At 41.1% G+C, this 22876-nt stretch overlaps 1 protein-coding gene across 1 annotated transcript in view; it reads right to left on the bottom strand.

The window, feature by feature from the left end:
• Nucleotides 1-3223: 3223 nt before the first annotated feature.
• The window catches only part of LPL (lipoprotein lipase), a 29970-nt gene continuing 10317 nt past the window's right edge, over nucleotides 3224-22876 (bottom strand). Inside the window, exons 2-10 of the mRNA XM_007664483.2 lie at nucleotides 22186-22352; nucleotides 19459-19638; nucleotides 18613-18724; nucleotides 17250-17483; nucleotides 15522-15764; nucleotides 12368-12488; nucleotides 10923-11105; nucleotides 8917-9039; nucleotides 3224-5170 (exon numbers count right to left, since the gene is read on the bottom strand). Of these exons, the coding sequence (XP_007662673.1) occupies nucleotide 5170; nucleotides 8917-9039; nucleotides 10923-11105; nucleotides 12368-12488; nucleotides 15522-15764; nucleotides 17250-17483; nucleotides 18613-18724; nucleotides 19459-19638; nucleotides 22186-22352 (1364 nt within the window). The 3' untranslated portion in view covers nucleotides 3224-5169. The remainder of the gene's footprint in view (nucleotides 5171-8916; nucleotides 9040-10922; nucleotides 11106-12367; nucleotides 12489-15521; nucleotides 15765-17249; nucleotides 17484-18612; nucleotides 18725-19458; nucleotides 19639-22185; nucleotides 22353-22876) is intronic.

The following is a 22876-nucleotide window of genomic DNA, read 5'->3' as shown; positions in this document are numbered from 1 at the left end:
ATCATCTCAACTGAACCAAATGCTTTCCCTAAACTTTTCAACCACAACAAAGACAGGCTCAAAAAATCTTACCTCCTGTTTCTCCTCAACTTCCCTCTTCCTAAGCTCATTCTGTGCTAGCCCTTGTAGGTCTCTGGCCTCTGCCCCAGCTGAAAGCAGTTACTAATGAACCTGACTAAAGTCCTTTCAGGTGGTGGGAGGAAACTCTGAAATTTTAGGCTGCTTTGCTTATTGAGGGACATATAATTACATACTCTATGGTCCCTTAAAAAGCCTGGATCCCAGTGAGCAGAGGACCTGAATGAATGCAGTTGAGTCCTGCAGTGGCTTGCTCTGGGCCACATTCATCACTTTCTTTGGGAATTCCAGCAGGAACTTTGTGTGTTTTTTTATGGTATTTGTTAAGCACTTATTTATGCACCAGGCACTGTATTAAGCATGGGGCAATTACAGGATAATTAGATTGGATTCAGTTTCTGTCCCATATAAGACTCACAGTCTTAATCTCCATTTTACAGATGAGGTAACTGAGGCACAGAGAAGTTAAGTGGGTTGCCCAAAGTCACACAGCATACAAGTGTCTAGAGCTGGGATTAGAATCCAGGTCCTGCTGACTCCCAGGCCTGTGGTCTATCCACTAGGCAACACTGTTTCTAAGTAATGTCATTTGGCAAAAAGCCTCTCCTGGAAGCCCTGTTGGTTGCCAATAGTGAGGAGGTGATTTTCTTTAGGAAAAATTTTGGGTGAGGGAGGCCAGGCAGGCTTTATTCCATATACATCAGGCTTTGTTGTTAATAGCCCTTTTTTGAGGATCCATAGGATTTATACAGGAAAAATGTCACATAGCATTTTTTTAAGAAAATTCCAAGATATTTTAAGGAAGCATTTTAGATGCAGGTTTTTACATAACAGGGTTTATGGGTAGGGAATGGATTATGTGGACTTTGCTCAATTTTACCTGTTCTGATGCCTCCAATTTATTTATTTATTTTTGTAATTCAAGTTAACTCTAACCAAAAGCATGTCTTTTTGCTTTTGTTGTGGTATGATGAAAGTCTTTGACCACTGGATTAGTCTTCTGTTTTTATTGAGTTTATGTATTAGAGAAAGCTGTAGAATAAAGAAGCAGCATTGCCTAGTGGATAGAGCAAGGACATAGAAGTAAAGAAGGCCTGGATTCATTCATTCAATCATATTTATTGAGCACTTACTGTGTGCAGAGCACTGTACTAGGGACTTGGAAAGTAAAATTCAGCAAGAAAGAGACAATCTCTGCCCACAGGAGGCTTACAGTCTAGAAGGGGGAGACAGACATCAAATCAAGTAAACAGACATCAATATAAATAGTCATAGATATGTACTTGTATACATAAGTGCTGTGGGTTGGGGAGTGAGGGTAGAGCAAAGGGAGTGAATCGGGGCAATGTGGAGGGGAGGGGAAGGTAAGGAAATGGGGGGCTTAATCTGGGAAGGACTCTTGGAGGAGGTGAGCCTTCAGTAGGGCTTTGAAGAGGAAAAGTGTGATTGTTTGGTGGATTTGAGGAGGGAGGACATTCCAGGCCAGAGGTAGGACATGGGCCAGGGGTCGACAGCGGAACAGGCGAGAATGAGGCCCAGAGAGATTAGCACTAGAGGAACAGGGTGTACGGGGTGGACTGCAGAAGGAGAGAAGGGAGGTGGGGTAGGAAGGGGCAAGGTGATGGAGAGCTTTGAAGCCAATAGTGAGGAATTTTTGTTTCATATGGAGTTTGATAGGCAACCACTGGACATATTTGAGGAGGGAGGTGACACGCCCAGAACGTTTCTGTAGAAAGATAATCTGGGCAGCAGAATGAAGAATGGACTGAAATGGGGAGAGACAGGAGGTTGGGAGGTCAGAAAGGAGGGGTTCTAATTCCAGTTCTAACACTTGTCTGGTGTGTGATCTTGGGCAAATCACTGCTCTTTTCTGTGCCTCAATTATCTCATCTGTAAAATGGGAATTAATTCTGTGGGCCCCATGTGGAACATGGACTGTGTTCACCTGATTAGCATGTATTTACACCACCACCTATACAGTGCCTGGCACATTGTAAACACTTAAATACCATAAAAAATTACAGTTAAAGTCAAGTAGGCTAAAAATATTGTACCCAATAATGAAGGGCAAGGCAAAATGCTCCCTTATTTTTCTGCTCTATCTGTTGCTTACTGCTTATTCCTTCCCCTTCTTCTTCCTCCTCATGGCACTCCTATTTTCCTCTACTTTTCACTCTCTCCCTTTGCATCCCCTCCATCTTGGGAGCATTTCCACCTTAGAAGTTAATAGGGACAGGGCCCAGGGACAGGAAGCCAGAGGAAGAAGATGGCTCTGATGGTGTAATTATTGCAATTAATTGATGGTATTTATTGAGGGATTACTATGTGTAGATAGTGGTACTAGGAACTTGGAGATACAACACATTGGCAAAGAGACTGATCCCTGCCCACAAGGAGACAGTTGAGGAGATAGACATTAAAATATATTACAGATAGGGAAAGGGACAAAGTATATAGATGAGGACATAAGCGCTCTGAAAATGGGCTGAATATTGAAGTTCTAGGGGGTATGAATACTGGTGCATTGGTGAGGCAAAAGAAAGCTAGGACTGCCAGCAGAGCCTCCTGCTCTTTGTCTCTCCTCCAGCCGCCCAAGCAGGGTTCTGGTTTGTGGGAGTGTTTGAGCTGCTGCAGCTCCTACCACTCCCAATGTCCCCACTATCAGCACCTCCTCTGGGTAAGTGGCATTTGTGCCCCCCCACTCCTCCCCTCACTCCCTTTGCGGAAACCTCCTGGGCCTGGGGAAAAAATAAATCCTGAAAATTAAAAAAGTATACCATTTACCCATATGTTAAAAATAAAAACTGGTAATTATTCTCAAATAACTGGGTTTGTTGTGTGCAGGGAATGTGTTTACCAACTCTGTTGTACTGTACTCTCCTAAGCACTTAGTACAGTGCTCTGCTCACAGAAAGTGCTCAATAAATATTGATTGATTCTTCCTTAATCTGAAAAAATCTATACCTTACTTATGGGGTGTATATTATAAAGTGCTGTGCATATGAGCTCTGGGAATAAACCTATGGGAAATGTTAGTGATTTTGACCCCTTAGGGAATCGACCAAATGGACGAATTTATTCTTTAAGGCAGAGTTGGAATGATTTAAAATAGGAACGATTTAAAATAATGATTAACGCTGTATTATATACTTTTGTCAATTTTATTAAAAGCACATTTACTTCACAGAGTTAAGAAGTTTAAAGAAAAGCCTATTACACTGCATTGTTTCAGAGAAGTAATGAATTCAGTGAGAAAATATCACTATTAAAAGATATTTACAAAGTTAGCACCACAGTTATATAAATGAAGATGGCCTTGATAATCTTATCAACATATACAAACTACCTTCACACGCACACATATTTACAGCTAATAAATAACATTTAAAGCTAAATCATAGTTTGCACATAAAGAAGTCTTTAGAAATTAGAATTCAAGTGCTTTGAGTTGATTTGTGGGATCCAATCTTAAATGTACAAGCCTTCATTCTAAAGTTAACCAGCAAATTAGTAAAATTAGTAAACACAAGGAAGGGCAATGTCAACTGGAGGTCATATATCACTTTATTTATCATTTGTAAAGATCTCATTTGACACCAATTCATATCAATTTCAACAATTAGACCTACTTTAATCTAGCAGCCCAGCCTACTTTCTTAGGCTAAGTACTCATATTCTAGCAACCTGTAAAGGAGTTCCATTCTAATATACTGCAATACAATAGTTATGTGTTTACCTGACAAACTGTGGGGTTGATAAGCAGACATACATAAAAATACATTACTGCTGATAGTTTGGATACTGTTTGGCTTTGTCTTTTTAACTAGTCTTTTCTGTTTCTAAACTATGAAAGCATTTTGAAAATATACTATGATTATTCAGTTTATAAATATTTGCAAACTAACTTTTCATTGATCATTTACAAAAACCATTAGTTGTACTTTTATGTGGTCTTAGCACTTCAGAATAGTTAAATCAGTTATACACTACTTACTATATGTTGCATGGAGTCTGTCTTCTCAATTAAAGAAAAATCGTACTTTCCTAAAATTTGTGTGAATTCAGACCACTTGGCTAATCTGTGACTTTGACAAGTAGAGTCACGATCTGCCACATGTTTTTTTCCAAAAAGCAAGGTAAGCCCTATAGTGGTAAATGTTCTGTCTGGAAAGTAACTCAGCTCTAGGCTGGCTGTGCTTTATCTGTCTGAGGTCAGAAAAGTCAAGAACAGAAATTTCAATATCACATCAATTAATATATATATATATATGAAGAAGGCAACATAATTACCCTGCAAGGAATTTTTTTTGTCCTTAGCTCTTAGTGCAATATCAATGTAATGTTAAAATTTCTGATTGGGACAAGGTAAAAACTTTATTGTATAATAAATTAGATAGCACAATACAGAAGAACAGACTCACTGTTTTTGATTTATAACCAAGACAGGGAGCAAACTGTCTAGCATGGAGGATTACCACGTACAGTGCTTCATCAACCACATTCTCGATCATTCTTTTCTCCATGTCCATTCTTTCCTGAACCACTCCAAAGCAACAACCTTCCCAATGTGTGAAAATCAGAGACACCCCTTCCCTAATTGGACCAGTTTGTGGTGAGCAGAAGAATGGAGAGGGCAGCAAATACTTTACTGAATTTTTGAAAATCTTCTAAGGAATCACCCCCCCCCCCAAAAAAAAACAGACTCCTGACAATTATATTTTCCAATAAATATTAAGAAACTGCTAGGTAGATCATAAGGGAGAGTTTAGTTCTAAAGATGAACCATAAGTAACTGAGGTTCTTATTCTTTCCAATGCCTTTCACTAGGGATTTTATTCCAGGAATATGTGCTTTTTGACCATTTTGTTCCTCATGTTTAACTGACCGTTTTTAATTTTGTTTTCTGAGACTATCCCCTATAGTAGCTAACAAAGAAAAATGGCTAATGTTAATTCAGCTGGGATAAACATTTGAACAGACCCTCTTGCAAATGCCCAAAACACTGGGGCTCACTTTCAAATTACAGTTTCTTCATCTGGTACATTTTTCACGGAATTCAAATGTTTCTTAGCCACCTGGAGACTTGGCGTTTCTAAAAAAGGAAAAGAAGCACTTTGTAATTTTATAGAGGCTTGATGTTTGCATATAATAGTGCTGCCACTCTGGAATTAGAGAGGGTGTTATCAATTGAGCACTAACGGTATGCACAGAAACTGGACTACAAATTTGGGGGAGTACATCACAACAGAGCTGATAGACACATTCCCTGCCCACAGGGAGATTAGGTTCCAGAGGAGAAAAAAGACATTAAAATAGACTATGCATATGCACATAAGTGCTGTGGGGCTGAAGTCTGGGTAAATATCAAGGGCTTAAAGGGTAAGGATCCAAATGTATAGGCATTACAAAAAGGAGAAGTAGGGGAAAGATGGGCTTATTTGGGGAAAGCCTCTTGGAGATGTGATTTTAATATGTCTTTGAAGTGGGGAGAGAGGTGGTCTGTCACAGGTGAATGGGGAAGGAATTCCATGTCCAAGGGAGGACGGGGGTGGATGGGGGCAAGGAGCTAATGCAAAACATATGAGATCAATGAACAGTGATTAGGTTGGCATGGAGAAACAAAGTCATGAGGGATGTAGTAAGAAATCAGCAAACTAAGATAGGAGGGGTCAAACTGACTAAGTGCTAATGTCAATGGTAAGGAGTTTATGTTTGACAAGGAGATGAATTGGTAACTACTGGAGGTTTCTGAGGAATGGGGAGATGTGAACTGAACTTTTTTAGAAAAATGATCTGGGCAACAGAATAAAATAAGAAGTGGAATGGGGAGAGACAGGAGGCAGGGAGGAGGTTATGTATGAAATGGGTCATTAGTATTGATTCAGTCAAGCTCCTTCAGATAGAACTCAGTGTTAGAGGACTGTTCTACTGATTTCCAAAAGAAATACAGTCAATGGAGTTGTTACTACTGTCCCTTAAACAGCTCATCCCTACTTGCCCAGGGGCTCAGCTACAATCTCTCCAGGCTTACGCAGTCTCCCTTCACCCTCTGGCTCTCTTCTGTTTCATACTGCTTGGGTCTAGGGAAAGTGCCTACCACCTCTTATATTTTACTCTCCCAAGTGCTTAGTACAGTGCTCTCCATAATGAGTGGTATTTGTTAAGTGCTTCCTATGTGCCATGCACTTTATTAAACACTGGGGTGGACACAAGAAAATTGGGTTGGACACAGTTCACGGATTCCACAGAGTAAACACTCAATAAATACCACTAATTGATGCTGTGTTTAGCTGACTGTATGTGGTCCATAGATTTACTGTCACCACAAGGACTCAATGAGAAGCAGCACGGCTTAGTGGATAGGGCACAGATCTGGAAGTCAGAAGGACCTAGGTTCTAATTCCAGCTCTGCCACATGTCTGCTGTATGACCTTGGGCAAGTCACTTCACTTCTCTGGGCCTCAGTTATCTCATCTGTAAAATGGGGATTAAGAGTGTGAACCAAGGACTGTGTCCAATCTGATTAACTTGTAACCACCCTAGGGCTTAGAAGAGTGCTTGGCACATAGTAAGCACTTAACAAGTATCATAATGAGGAGTACCCCAGTCCAGGAGACCCTGAGAGATCAGAGGGAAGTTTATGTTCAGGGTGATTCTCAGTTCAGTTACTCTATGGGGTACTTGGGGTGGTTCTTCAAAACCATCCATGCCAGATGAGGATTTCCTAAACCATCTCTGCCCAACTCCCCCAGAGTGGTGTCTGAAGCTTAGAGACGGCACTTGGAGGCCTAGGGCATCTGGAGCATAAATGAGGGATACTATTGCATGGCAGCCAGGATGTTTGGTCGCTTCCCAGCTCCAAAAAGCTCAGTAGGTGGCCAGAGCCACACCTTCCCAGCTCTGCCACCTGCCAGCTGTATGACCTGGGACAAGTCCCTTAACTTCCCTGAGCTTCAGTTTCCTCATCTGCAAAATAGGGGCTCATTACCTTTTCTCCCTTCTACTCAGACTGTAACCCTATATGGGACAGGGACTGTGTCCATCCTGATTGTCTTGGATCTACCCCAGCGCTTAATACAGTGCTCAGCATTGAAAAGCACTTGCCAAACACTGCAATATTACCATTATAGTATCTGAGTGAAGGATGACTCCCAAATTCTCCCTCCTTTTCCCTTGCCCCTCTAATCCAGCCTACACAGATTTATATGGCCCATTTATAGGATCAGGGCCTTTGTATGTCATTATGACTAATTAGCCTGATCTGATACATCTGCAATCTAATGCAGTTGCTAAGGGGACCAAGGGAAGAGGAGATAGGACATGCTCAAATGAGAATCTGCCAGTAGTTTATATGGATGGGACAGACCCCAAAAGTTTGTCAGTCAGTTCAAGTGCTTCCTAATTAAAGTTCAAATGCATAAATGACTTCATAAATTCAATTTAACCAACTTTCAGTGGTCTGCAAACCACTCTTGGAATCTCCTGAGATTAGGCTTTATGACTAAATTTCCTGGAATGTCTGAAATCTGTGTGGGCAGAAATACCCTGAGGACAACACAGAAGTCCCATCCTGCTTCTGTCTTTCTGAACTGAAATGTTAGGTGGTTTCTGAGAGCAAAAGATAGAGACAATGCATGTAAGAAAGAGGCTATGAATCTGGAGGGTAGCAGGGGTTACTGAATGTCTTCTGTGCCAAATAATGGTAGTATTTATCGAGTGTCTAATTGGTGTGATGCACTGTATCGGACACTTGGGAAGTTCAAAACAAAGAAGTGACACAGTCTCTGCCCACAAGGAGTTTACACTCAAACAAAGAGCTTACCCTCTAACAATGTTGCTGATGCTTTCATTTACCATTTCCCACTGTCAGCGAATGCTTTACTGGGAGGTTGAGAGCTGGCTTGGGTCCTGTAACCCACACTCATTTGTGCTATGACTGGGGATCAAGTGGTAAACAGATCAGCTGTGGGAAGCAGCATGCCGTAGTGGGAAACAGCATGCCGTAGTGGGAAACAGCATGCCGTAGTGGAAAGAGCATGGTCCTGGGAGTCAGAGTTCTAATCCCAGCTCCACCACTTGTCTGTTTTGTGACCTTGGGCATGTCCCGTTAACTCCTCTGTGCCTCAGTTACCTCACTGTAAAGTGATTAAGACTGTAAACCCGGTGTGGGCAGGGACTGTCTCTCTTTATTGCTGAATTGTACTGTCCAAGCACTTAGTACAGTGCTCTGCACATAGTAAGTGCTCAATAAATATGACTGAATGAATGAATGAATGACTGTAAATCCCATGTGAGACCCAGGCTGTGTCTAATCTGATTATCTTGTATCTACCCCTATGCTTCGTACAGTGCCTGGCACACAGTAAGTGCTTAACCAATACCATATTAAAAAGGGCCAGAATCTATACCCCTTAAGCACACGATATTCACCCCTCCCTCAACCCCAGAACACTTATGTATACATACATATATAAGGTATATGTACTTAGTACTCAGAATAGTGCTCGACATATAATAAACCCTTAACAAATACTAATAATAATGTATTTTAATGTCTGTGTATTTTAATGTCTGTCTCCCCCTGAAGACTGTAAGCTCCTTGTGGGCAGGGATCATGCCTACTACCTCTATTATTATACCTCTATGCCTCCCAAGTGCTTAGTACAGTGCTGAGAATCCAATACATCCTGTTGATTGACTGATTGACTCTTCAGCGGGTTTGGTTTTCAAAACCAGCTCAATCAGATGCACAGATTTGGCTAAGTGGGGATTGTAGGTGACACAGGATGTAGCTCAGGAGTTTGGGAAGTTGAGAGAGGCATATTGTATGGCTCTTACCAGACAGTCTTCTTCTTTAGGAACTTAGGGGACTTAAGGGACTTGTCATGGCATTTTACAAAAATCATTGGCGCTTTCCCTTTCTTCAGTGCTGAGACTTTGTCTCGAGAGCAGAAAACTACCCTGTTGAAGAAAAATGAAATTAGCACGCACCACAACATTATGAAGGCCATAAAATCTTCAAATTTTCATTACTTATTGACCAGTTAGAGAGATGGGATCTGGAGTCATGTTTAGTTGGAGATGAGGAAAAAAGGCTGCATAACATACTTTCGTTGTCCTTATCTATGAGCTGTTGGGAATGGCGTCATTAAGAGGCAGGGGATACAGGGAGAATGGCATTTTCTCTTTTTTTATTTTTTCAATTAAAGCCATGACAAAATAAAACTTGAAATGGAATTTGAAGGGCATGTCTATTAATAATAAAGTCACCCAACAAACACAGCCAGCTTTCTTATTTTTTTATTAAGTAAATTGAGCTCCTACAAAAGTTTCAACTTCTCTGTCCAATTCTGACCAAGGACTGAGGGCTGTATCTTCTCCACACCCTTGCAAGTGGAGCAGAGGTGCAGAGTGCCTTGGAATCTGATTCTTCCAGACCAGACTAGGCTCTCCTATTTACAGTGTCAGAACGCAATCTCTGACACTGTTGCGCAAAGGCTCTGTATTTGGAAGAGCGAGCTCAAATAAGGGTTTGTGATTTCTCATTGAAGCTCTGCCACCAACTGCCTACTGCAACTCTTGGCCTTAAAATCTCATTTCAGAGATGGAGATGAGGCTGTTTCCCCAATGTGGTTGTGAAGGACAATTAATGAAAATTATGACTAAAATACTACAGAGACATGGTTCCTTGGCAGCTGAGAAGCAAATGTCAGAGAATCCAATTTAACCCATGTACCAGTGAAAAATGACACACATGATCAATTAATCAATCATATTAATTAAGCACTTACTGTGTGCAGAACACTACTAAGGGTTTGAGAGATTACACTGTAAGAGAATAACCCACATACTAATAAAGGATGGCAAATAGTAGCTATTAGAACTATTAGAGAAGCACCCTTACCAAGTGGAAAGAGCATGGGCCTGGGAGTCAAAGGATATGGGTTCTAATCCTGGATTATAATAATAAGAATAATATTAGTGGCATTTGCTAAGCTCTTACTATATGCCAGGACTGTACTGAGCACTGGGGTGGATATGAGCAAATCAGATTGGACACAGTCCCTGTCCCAATTACAGCTCACAGTCTCAATCCTTATTTTACAGATGAGGTAAATGAGGCACAGAGAAGTAAAGTGACTTGCTGAAGGTCACACAGCAGGCTAGTGACAGACCTGGGATTAGCACCCATGACCTTCTAACTCGCAGGCCTGTGTTCTATCCATTACTTCATGTTGCTTCTCTAATAGCCACTATCATTTGCCATTCTTTATTAGCTTGTGGATTATCCTCTTACATTGTACTCTCTCAAGCCCTTAGTACAGTGTTCTGCATACAGTAAGCACTCAGTAACTATGATCAATTGATAATATATGTTATCTTTCATTGGTTCATGGGTTAAATTGGATTCTCTGACATTTCTCCTCAGCTGCTAAGGCACCAAGTCTCTATAGCATTTTAGTCATAATTTTCATTAATTGTTCTTCACAACCACAATGGGGTAACTGTCATCTCCATCTATGAAATGAGATTTTAAGGCTATGAATTGCAGTAGCCACTTGAGGCTCAAGGCCACTTAAGGCTTAGACACTTGTCTGCTGTGTGACCTTGGACACATCACTTAAACTTCTCTGTACCTAAGTTACCTCATCTATAAAATGGGCATCAAATCCTCCTCCCTCTTTCCTAGACTGTGTGCCCCATGTGGGACAGGGACTGGGTCCAATCTGATTATCCTGTATCTCCCCCAGTGCTTGGTACAATGCCTGGCACATAGTAAGTGCTTTAACAAGTACCTTAGGAAAAAAATGAATTTTATAAAAGAAGAAACTGAATCAAATTACTTTTTCTGTGTTTCTCCAGCTTTCACTCTGACTTTCTCGATATCAAAGGCAGCACTGCTCCACCAGCCAGACCAGCTGAAGATTGAATCCTTTTCCCACTGCAGCTTCAACATAAGCAGCTCTCCAATATCTACCTCAGTGTAAACGAGGAAGGAATAGGTCTTGTTGGTGGAAATTTCAGGCCTGTAAATAAACATTTAAAAGACTGGGTTTAGATTTAAAACTATTCAATCAAGCAAGCAACCTAAAGTATTTACTAATGCATACTGTGTGCACAGCACTGTACTATGCACTTGGGAGAGTAAAATACAACAGAGTTGGTAGATAGGATCCCTGCCCTCAAGGAGCTTTCAAACTATCCAGGGAGACAGACATTATGATAAATTACATATAAGGGAAAAGGTAGATGTTTCTACTCTGTGCTGTGGTGCTGGGGTGGGGTGAGTATTAAGGGGCTTATGAACACAGACCTGAGTAAGTGCATAGGCAGTGCAGAGGGAAGGGCAATGGGGTGGAGAAAGAATGAGTTAGATAGCGAAGGTCTCGTGAAGGAGATATGATTTTAATAAGGCTTTGCAGGTGGGTAGAAGGGTGATCAAATATTTTACAGGCTTGAAAATGAGTCCTGTTAAAAGCTTTAATCCTAAACCACTCAATTCTCAATAATGTGGGAGTTTTCCTCTTAATGAACTCCATATTAAGTACCTCACTTTGACCAATTGTCACACACATGCATGCTGTTTCTTCCCATTCAAATCACATAAATGGATGTTGTTGGATGTCCACCAATTCTCCAATATGTATTAAAAATACATGTTAGAAAAGAACTGGGTGTACATTTATTATATTTCTGGCCATGTTTTAGATTCATATTAATCTTTTAAGTTCTTTTAAGGTCAAACTAGATAAACAGTTCTCAAACGATCAACAATTGAAAATAGCGAGCTCAGTAGTTAATATAGAGAACTGGTACCATTTTTGGCAATGTCAAGATGGATTAGACTCTTGACTGTAAGCTTCTTGTGGGCAGGGAACATGTCTAACATCTCTGTTATAGTGTACTCTCCAAAGTGCTTAGCACAGTGCTCTGAACACAGTAAGTGCTCAATAAATACCGCTGATGGACTGACTGATTGGTTAGTATGGCAACTCTTCTGGAGGCTGATGTGCCCAGTGGACAGGGTATGGGGAAGGACAGGCTAGGGTTGCTTGGGCCTGTGGCTGTCACCTCTGGTCTGAGATGAGTCCACGGGTGGAGGTGGTCTGGGATCAGGAGCTGTCTAGGTGGATCGGTGAGGGGCCAGTGAGAGGATGGAAGCATCAGGGACCTAGCTACAAGTGAGTTTCAGATGTTTCCTTCAGTGAGCAATCTGTTTACATCTGTAACAAGTGGTATTTTGTAGCTATGGATATACATATGGGACCTCCTAGGGGTAATTACTCACAGGACAAAAGGAATGTTCTCACTCTCATCAACTGTGCCATACAAGGAGATCAGGAATGGTTGATTGGTCTGAGTAATACTTTCAGTCCCAAGGAAATGTATCTTGACTTGATAATGGAAAACTGTAAGGGAGGAAAACAGAAACAGTTACTGACGAACTCTGAAGAACTTTCAGGAAAAAACAAACACCCACCATTTTTGCTCCCCATGTACTAAGATTGAGACAGAGGACTTTTGTTGGGATATTCATGGGAATTTGTATATCATTTCTGTCTGGCTCGGAGTGATTTCTTCAAGTCACCTCTCAGGGTGGATTCAGACCTCAGGAATACTCCCACACTAGCCAGATGGAATCAATTTTATCAGATTAAAAGACAAAATCTATCAGAGTTACCAACAGGATGGTCCTTCTTCTGGTTTTAAACCAGACAAGGTAGTGATTGGCTAGTCTGTCCCCTAGCTGGTATGATGCCTTTATAGTCAGGATTTTTATTTTAAGCACCCAGTCTCCTTCTGCCTTGGCTCCTAGCTCCAAGTTCCATGACTCAGACATGGTGCTTTTATGATGGGAATGCAAGGCCTCTAGAGCAAGCATGGGGGAGGGTCAAGGACACCTCTGGAGAAACACTCTAGATTCAGTTGGCCTCAGATGGACTTCCACAAAATGGTGCACCTGAAGCAGCAGGGCCAAGCAGAAAGAGTACAAGCCTGGGAAAATTTCTTTCTCCTCCTACGTAGACTGTGAGCCCTGTTTGGGATAGGGACTATGTCTGATCTAATTTTCTTGTATCTACCCCAGTTCCCAATACAGTGCTTGGGACATAGTAAGTGCTTAAAATATTATCATCATCATCATACAACCTGACCCATATTACACCATGTATCAAGAGAAATGTATGTAAGTATAGGCATGTTGAAAAGACTGGTATTTTTGCCTTCAGTGGACACCATGGTCATCAAAAGTTCTTTGAAGATTTACGGATTTCCTAATCACCCTTAATAAGGTTCCCTATGATTCCAAACACAAGAAGCTCTGTTTTCTTATTAATAATCACTTAGTAAAGCACTGAGACATGATGGCGATTTTTCCTACCTTGCAATATCAGCAATCTCTAAGCTCTAATATAAAGATACTCAGTGAGTTCATCAAAAGGGCTTAGGCTGACTTCATAGTAAACCATATTTAATTCATCAGTGCAAAGACTGAAAGGCCAGCTAAAACATGCTCAGAGAACAGTACCAAATGCAGACCTTCAATGAGGCAGTTTGTTCATTCAGGCTCAGAGTTCCATGCCAGCCTTGTGGGACACAGAAAGTGGAATACTTCAATGGGTGCTCATTTCAGTAACTTTATTATTGACCCTTAATGACTAATGCTGACATTGGGAATTCGTTCATTCACTTTGCTTATGACTCCAAATTTCATGGGATAAGTGGAACTATGGAAAACTGACCAGGTGGAGCAGTGGGGAGATAGAAACAGAAAAAAGTTCAACGACGTGGTAAAGTGTAGCTTAATTCCCTTAGGGAAGGAAAGTAGACTGCAGAAATATTTGGAGGTTAGGGAGGTGGGCATTGTGGTTGAATGACAGGGGAAAAGAATAGGGGTTGGCTTGGACAAAAGTAACAGAAAAGACCTGGTGCTTGGAGTCTAAGGTCAGGACCACAGGCAGGTTTGCTGAAGAAAATTTTCCACAGGAAAATTCATTTGGAAGAGCAGCCCACTGCTGAGCTTCAGCAAAGTAAATTATCAAGGGAAAAACCAGTTCCCAATAGATGGGGTCCCAACAGTTAGTTCCTCAAAGGCAGAAATCTTTTCCCCTTCTTCAACTACAATTTGTACAAAAATGGTGCTACATAAAAATTGTATCATTACTAAAATCAAATGCTATCACCTTTGGAACTTCACATCCACTCCAAAGCTGCACAGTGAATTTTGACATTAATCAGCATTTCTTGACTAAAATAGAACTGTCAGGTTTTTCCCACTCCTCAGTCCCTACCCAGTTTTTACCCTGGAGGATCTTCAGAAGCATAGCAGAATAATCAGCATGAAACAGCACTCCCAGGCTGTAGCTATCAATCAACCATAATTCTGGGTCAAATATGAGGCACTCCCCAGACACAAACTCCTGACAAAATCATGCTGTCTACACTAGCTGAACCCAATGCTTTTTATAAACCATGCAGAAATTAACCAAAAATGTAAAGACTTCTAAACATTAGCTCTCAAAAGTGTGAGATGCAATTACGGTTCTTAAAAAAAATGTGGATTCTTAAAAAGTGTTTTCAACTAAATAAGTTTAAGCCTTGCTGACTGGCCACTGTCATACACAGTGAAGCAGCTTTAAAGAAGCAGCGTGGCTTAGTGGAAAGAGCACAGGTTTGGGAGTCAGAGCTTGAGGGTTCTAATCCCGACTCCGCCACTTAGCTGTGTGACTTTGGGCAAGTCACTTAACTTCTCTGTGCTTTAATTACCTCATCTGTAAAATGGGAGTTGAGACTGTGAGCAACACGTGGGACAACCTGATTACCTTGTATCTATCCCAGCACTTAGAACAGTGCTTGGCACATAGTAAGCACTTAACAAATGCCATCATTATTATACACACTTTTATTTTAAATTTTCCATTGACTGTAGAAAGGGATTCAAAATCCAGACAAAGTAAGAATCCTCCAAAAAGCTACATTGGGGCTTTTCCATTTGGAATCCCTTCCAAGAGGTTAGCACTCAAACTTCCGGACTTAGAAAGGGTACAAATAAGATATAAAGTACTTGTTTTATTAATCCCTACCTCAGCCTTTAAGGTTAAGTTTCATCTTAATCCTCTCTAGTTTTGGATTTGTTCATGATGGCTGGCATCTTGAGAAACTCAGTGGTTTTTCTGTCCTGGCTTTTAAACGTAACCAGGATCGGCATCTATCACCCTCTCATCATCATCATCAACAATGGTATTAATTAGGACTTTCTGGGTGCAGACCACTGTACTAAGAGCCTGGGAGAGTACAATGCAACAGAGTCGGTAGATACAATCTGTGCCCACAAAGAGCTTATAGTCTCTCCTGAAAAAGCTCAAGTCAAATACTAAACTACTAGATGTGCCAGAGGGTTTGAGCATAAAGCAACCACAATCATAGAAAAACCGCCCCCATACCTTTGTAGGGCATCTGAGAGCGGGTTTTCAGGTACATTTTGCTGCTTCTCTTGGCTCTCACTTTATTGACCTCATAGCCCAGATTGTTGCAGCGATTCTTCCGGCAGTTCAGACAAAGCCCCTTTTCAAAAGCTTCCTTGGAGTTGCAACGATAGGCCATGATTGGCTTTTCTTCATTCAACAGGGAGTCAATGAAGAGATGAATGGAACGTTCATGAGAGCATTTCACCAGCTGGTCCACATCTTGGGAGGAAAAGGCATGAGAAAGAAAATCAGACTTTCTTAAATTAATCCATTTTGCCGGTTGTGATTCTTTTAAATTTTGGCTTTCCGGAAGCACGGGGGTGGACTGAATGTTCTATCAAAGTACTTTCCAGTTCCAGTCCAGCTTCTATATAGGGAGAACAGCTTTGTGTTTTTAGATCTTTGAAAACAGCTCTGCCTCATTTTCTCCCAAAACAAAAAAACAGGCCTGGGAGTCAGAAGGTCATGGGTGACCTTGAGCAAGTCATTTCACTTCTCTGTGCCTTAGTTACCTCTTATCTGTAAAATGGGGATTGAGACTGTGAGCCTCATATGGGACAGGGACTGTGTCCAACTTGATTGGCTTGATTCCATCCCAGCGCTTAACAAATACCACTAACATCATCATCATTATTAATATATATTAAAAAAATATATATATACATACAATATATATTTACACATACACACACACATATCCGAGCATCCACCTAGGGTTTTAAACAAAAAATGGAACATGTAACCAAGTGCAAACATTCAGCATCAGTGACAGGGCTTGGGCAGAATTACAAAACCTGTAGCATCTACATTTGAGAAACCTGCTTCTCAATTTTGAGTTTCTTTCATATACATGTCAAAGGTGAAGTGTGAGACAATAATGATTGGGTCAGCAAAAAGAGTGCCATAGAAAACGCCAATGTTAAAAGAATCAAGCTATGTATCCAGGCCCTTAAATTCTAGTTTGGACAGCCACTGTTCTCAGCATGCTTGAGGGGAGTAGTCTCATGTTACAGTGATGAGCACTTGGTTGGGAAAGGTTCTCGCTGCCTAACCCAGCCAGGGCAAAGCAATAGCATCCTGGTGGCTGACACAGCAGACAGAAGAACAATATCGTGAAGAAATCCCTAATCCAAGATGGATATTACAGTCTGTGATGAATTTCAGAGCTCTTTCCATAAAGACTGCATCAACTTACGAGAGCTAGAAGAATCACAATTAGGGAAAGGATACCTACTGAAGAGAGCTAGGGCCAGGAGTCAAGAGGACCTAGGTTTTAGTTCCAGCTCTGCCACTTGTCTGTTGTTGAACCTTGTGTAAGTCACGTCACTTTTCTGTGCCTCAATTACCTCATCTGTAAAATGGGGATTGATACTGTGAGCCCCATGTGGGACATGGGCTGTGTCCAACCTGATAAGTTCTCTTTCATCCCAGCGCTTAAAACAGTGCCTGGGACATAGTAAGCACCTAGGTGCTTAACATATACTATTAAAAAAACCCCCAAAAAACTGGCCCAACTTGATAAGACAGAGGCATGGTAATAGTAATCTAAAGTACCCACACCGAATCAACACTGCATGTAGCAGAATAGAAGGTATGGAAAGCCTCAAGAATCCATCTAGATGGGATGTGAATGCTAAAGAGGCACTAGAGACATTAAAGTAATGCACAGATCCTTTCCTAATTGGCTTCCCATCTAAAATTTACCTCCAAAGCCCTTTTCTGCAATCAAGCGAATCGCTTCTCCTATGTTACATCCTGGCTGGAAACCTCCACCATTGGGGTAAATGTCAACGTGTCCCACGGGCTTCTGGATTCCGATACTGCGGTCTGGGGAGCCTCTAGTAAAGGTGTGCAGTACATCTACAAAATCGGCATCATCAGGAGAGAGGCGGCTTGGAGCTTCAGCATATTCAAAGGTAGGTCCAGCGGGATCTAGGCCTTAGTGAGAGAGAGAAGCAAATATACAATATTCACTGACAATCTATTTCACTCCAAGGATTATCCTGGGCAGACTTAAAATTCTTCTACTATCTACTCATCCTGTAGCCCAGATTCTCATCAGAAACAATTTGACTGGAATTCCCATTGAGAAAAAAGAGTTCAATGCTGCCAGTTTCAAAAACCTTTATTTATGACTCCAGCAAAGTGACTTGCATTTATTTGGCAATTTGGACTCAGGGAGAAGGAATCCAAGTCCCCACCATTACTACATATCTTACTGACAAATTGTGCAAGGACAGATCCCCGCAATCCTTATTTCCAAACCATAGGCCTGGGGGGATTCTATCAACATTTTCCATAGAACAACAGTTATAGATGGCCATTATCTGAAGTAAGAATCAAACATTTTCTAAAAGATTTTAATGCAAGCCAGGGAGAAGTCAGCAGCCTCCCCACAGCCGGGTCTGTAAGCAGGCCTGCTACGTTCTCCTCACCCGGCCTCCTCTGAGATAGCTCTCTGGCCAACCCTCCTCTGTCACTCCCTGTGGTTAATGCTCTCCAACTTCCGCCCTCTTCATTTGACTGGGCCTAGCTGCATGGTGTATTGAATAGAGCATGGGTCTGGAAGTCGGAAGGTCATGGATTCTAATCTTGATTGTGTCGCTTGTCTGCTGTGTGGCCTTGAGCAAGTCATTTCACTTCTCTGGGCCTCAATTACCTTACCTGTAAAATGGGGATTAAGACTGTGAGCCTCATGTGGGTCATGGACTGTGTCCAACCCAATTTGCGTGTGTCTACCCCAGCACTTAGTACAGTGCCTGGCAAATAGTAAGCACTTAAGAATACCACAATATTATGTGCTATTTATTGGTATCTTCTTTGCCTGGCTAAATATCACACACCACACTTATCCATGTCAGTGTTTTCTGTTTTTTACTAAAGTTTCTTGTGAGTAGGGATTAGGTACCAAACTATAGCTTTCTTCACAGCTCTGCTATATTACAGTATTTCTGACCACTGACTAACAGCTGCATGCACATGTGAATACTAAATAAATATCACTCCAGATTATGAGGCAGAATGATTTTTCTGTCCTTTAGTTGAGAACAAATAGTATTGCTCTTACCGGTGATTCTGTTCACTTTTTTGTTAGTCCGACTTCCTGCAATGCCAGCCGCATGGGCACCAAGGCTATACCCCAAGATATGAACATTGTCCAGGGGGTAGTTAAATTGCTCCTATGGAAGATGAAAGGAAAAGATGACTTAATTTTCTGAATTTTTTGGCAAATTATAAATGTTAAGGAAACATACAATGAGCAGCAAGGGATAACTTGAGAAAATAACTTGAAATAATCAAAACAAATTCCAATTCCTCTAAGGCAATAAAGAGATAAGAAATGTACTTTTATCAACTGGAGCTTAATTCTTTCTTTACACCCCTTAGCAGAAGCTTTTGTAAGACACTGAGGGAAGGAGGTATCAAAGCCTTGCTGTTCTCAACTCTAGAAAGACATAACCGATATCCAGCTTGAATTTTCTTTCTTCATGTAAACCAACTGCTCCTTGCTTTGTCCATTATACTCTAAACTCTGGGCTTGTGTCCTTTTCTATTTGCCGTCATTTTAGCCAATGCATTAATTCAAATTCAGTTTTTTTCTATCTTCATAAATCAAACTACCAAAGCTCCTTTTTATCTATCCCCAGCATGCTGGCATGCTTTAAGCCTCAAAGTGCCCAGGACAGAAAGCAATACTGAGAGACAGACTCTGCAGAGTCAAGCACTATGCCTTTCCTTGTAACAGACAGTTGAAAGATGACAGACCACTGAATTTTAGAAGTTCTCAAGTACACTACAGGGAAATGGACACCTGAAATGAAAATCAAAGCAAGCCCTTGGGCAGTGCTGTGAGTCACTAGCTATGGCCAACTGATGTGTTTCATGAGAACTAGACTTCTTCACAAATGCTTACCTCCATCCAGTCGATAAACCTGGCTACATCTCCTCCTACCAGTTTAGTGTAGCCAGCAGATACTGGATAGTGTTGTTGGGCACGTATAAGCCAGTCTACCACAATGACATTGGAATCTGGTTCCCTCTTATATAGCGCATCCACAAGCTTTGGCACCCAGCTCTCATACATTCCTGTCACCTGAGAAAGAGATCAAAATCCCTTAATGACATGGATTTTTCTTCAACTTGCAACAGGCTGTGAAAATGGTACCTTGAACAATGCTTAGGTTAGTTAAGAATAACAATAATAACAATTATGGCATCTGTTTTCAGAGAAAAAGCAGCAGAGGGTGAAGGACAAGGTAGTCCCACTGATAAAAATTGCCCCAACAGTTTCTTCAGACCATACATTAAAAAAAAAATTAAAGTATTTGTTAAGTGCTTACTATATGCCAGGCACTGTACTAAGCACTGAGGTAGAAACAGGTTAATTAGATTGGATACAGTCCCTGTCCCATATAGGGATTACAGTCTTAAACCACTTTTACAGATGAGGAAACTGAGACACAGAGAAGTTAAATGACTTGGCCAAAGTCATGCAGAAAGAAGTGGCAGAGCTGGGATTGGAATCCAGGTCCTTCTGACTTCCAGGCCTGTGCTCTACCCACTAGACAACACTGCTTCTCTAGTAGCAATACATTCTACTTGAAAGGCAAATTAGATCATATTCTGATTTAATTCCCAAACTGCCATCTCTGAAACACCCAACGTCAATATGTATAGGTGTTCAATAAATACTAGGTTTCTCAAAGAGTTCATTTTATTCAGTTGGACAGATCAGAATAATGGGAACACCCCCAGGGGACAGGGACTATGTCTAATTCCCACTTGTGTATTCTCTCCCAGAGGTTAATACAGTGCTCCACAAACAGTAAATACTAAATAAATACTATTACCACTATTAATACTCCTGCTAACTGAAAACTGTTTGAGAGATTACTGTCAACGAAGATTTTAGCAAACTAAAGTTTTAGCAAGCTAAAGTTGCTATTCTTGGATCCTCTGAATGATTATTCTATTTACATGTGAGTTTTGCTGTGGACTTTCAGAACAGCAGTGTCATGCTGACTACACTGCCTCAAGAACAAAGCAATTTTAGGTAGTTTAGCAGAGTTGCAATATTAAAAATATCCCTAGCATTCTTAAAGAGTACCAAGTTACCTTCCTAAAATGTTTCAATTTGTTAACAAGTTGCCACAAACACATCGGCTGGTTTTATTCATTTTTATGATTCTTAACAAGTATTTTCTGTCTTTCAAAAAGCAATTGTCATAGAGTGTGTCATTCTGAACCAAGGTTAATCTATTTTTTTAATGGCATTTGTTAGGCATTTATATGTGCCAGGCACTGTAGTAAATGCTGGGGAATATACAAGCTAATCAAGTTGGTCACATTTCAAATCCCATATGGGGCTCACAGTCTTAATCCCCATTTTGCAGATGAGGTAACTGAGGCATAGAGAAGTTATGTGACTTGCCCAAGGTCACATAGCAGTTACTGGCCTTTCTAGATAAGGACAGAGGGAAAAAGCCAGTGAGGTAACACTGCCATAAAGAAGAACTGCATTGGGACAGTTTTGTTCCTCAGAGTGAGAATGATGAAGAACAATGGGACAATTTCCAAATAAAAGAAATGACTTGATGACTTGCATTTTGACTTGATATATGCCTAATATCACCCCCTCTTAATGTATTGTTTTACTTGATTTGTCCATTCTTGGACAGATTTTTTTTATTTTTGAGGTGGGGAGAAGGGAAAAGGGAGAACCACTGGGAAAAGCACATTCCTGCCCAGAAGCTTATACCTAAACCTGGCCTAACTCAACTTGGGGTCTGGGAAGAACTCTGAGATGTGCTTTTGCCCTCTGCAGCTGCCATTCAGGATGAGATGATGTCATATCTCCAGAATTCACTGTTAATCACTTCTCATTTCAACCAGGGATGAAGACTTTCTTTACAATGAGGTCCCTGTGCTTATGAGCTTGTCAAGTGAAATCCAGGCAAGTGGCAAAACTCCAAAACAGCTGCTCCTCAATCAGGCTATAGGTTTGACTATTTGCAGGCTGCTCACTATACATTTTTTTGGTGTACCCAGGACACACTGGTAAGTTATCCTTTCAGTTCCCTTTGGTTCTTGCCCCAGGCTCCAACTAAAAGCTCACTAATCCACAGCCTCATTTCTTTTCTAAACCCATGGAATAAAAGGCAAGAAAATGTTCTTTGCTTTTGACCCAAGTTACAGCGTTTCCCAGAAAACCTCCAGTACCCCAGGTAGAAATAGCTTGTACTTTTTGTGCCTGGTTCATGGTTAGCAATTCAAAAGCAAGAACTCCTTTAAGTCAACTGAATACTAAGTACTCCAAACTTGCATTTGAAAAATTGCATCTCAAATGAACTTAGTCATGGCTTTATTGCTCTTTCCGTTCCCATCCCCTTCAAAAAGGTATGAAATCCTTGATTCCCCCGACCATGTAATCCCTCATTCCCCAACCCCTTCAAGGCATAAAAAAGGATGATCAGGTCTGTTTCACTAGGACATTCATTCTGCCAGGCTTAAGTCCTGGGTACATAGTTCAAGGGGCACATGTTCTTGTTAGGGTTCTTTAGCTGGAACCCCTCTTTCCAGAGGGGCTACTTTGGTGTCACTTTGAGCCCAGGAAACCCCTTTCACAGTTTTGTCATCTTACCGTCCATCCATGGATCACCACAAAGGTTTTACTGGTGTGGTTGAAATGGCACTCCGCAACAGAATCTCTGTCGCCAGGGACAAGGTAACAGGTGTCATCATCAGGTACCTCGGGAGTCCTCAGAGAAAACCTGCTTTCAATATCTTCAAAATTGGTTCTGCTGTCCCCTGCAATGAGGAGAATATTGTAAATTACATTTTTTCTCATTATGAAAGAAAACATTTTTCTCTTTTTTTGGGGTATAGAATTGTACCCTCAGTATGCTAAATTTATTTCAGAGTTTCAGGAAAAAACAACGATTTCTGAGGGGGCTCTGACACCATCTAATGTTACGGAGAAGTGGCTCTGTGACTCTGATCACCTCACTTCTGTGTTGTAGGCAGTGGTGAAAACTCCACAAGGAAGTACCTGTTCCCAAGTTTTGGTTTACGATTTTTCTGAAACCTGACTCAGAAGCTGGGAAAAACATGAAAATTACCTCAATAATTTAATGAATTTAAAAAAATATGTAATGTTGGTATTTGTTAAGCACTTACTATGTGCCAAGCACTGTTGTAAGCACTGGGGTAGATACAGGGTAATCAGGTTGTCCCACTTGAGGCTCACAGTCTTAATTCCCATTTTACAGATGAGGTAACTGAGGCACCAAGAAGTCAAGTGACTTGCCCAAAGTCACACAGCTGACAGGTGG

This window comes from Ornithorhynchus anatinus, chromosome 5, assembly GCF_004115215.2.
Source record: "Ornithorhynchus anatinus isolate Pmale09 chromosome 5, mOrnAna1.pri.v4, whole genome shotgun sequence".
Taxonomy (NCBI): domain Eukaryota; kingdom Metazoa; phylum Chordata; class Mammalia; order Monotremata; family Ornithorhynchidae; genus Ornithorhynchus; species Ornithorhynchus anatinus.
The sequence above is the reverse complement of the archived record's forward strand: the minus strand, read 5'-3'. Positions and strand labels throughout refer to the sequence as shown.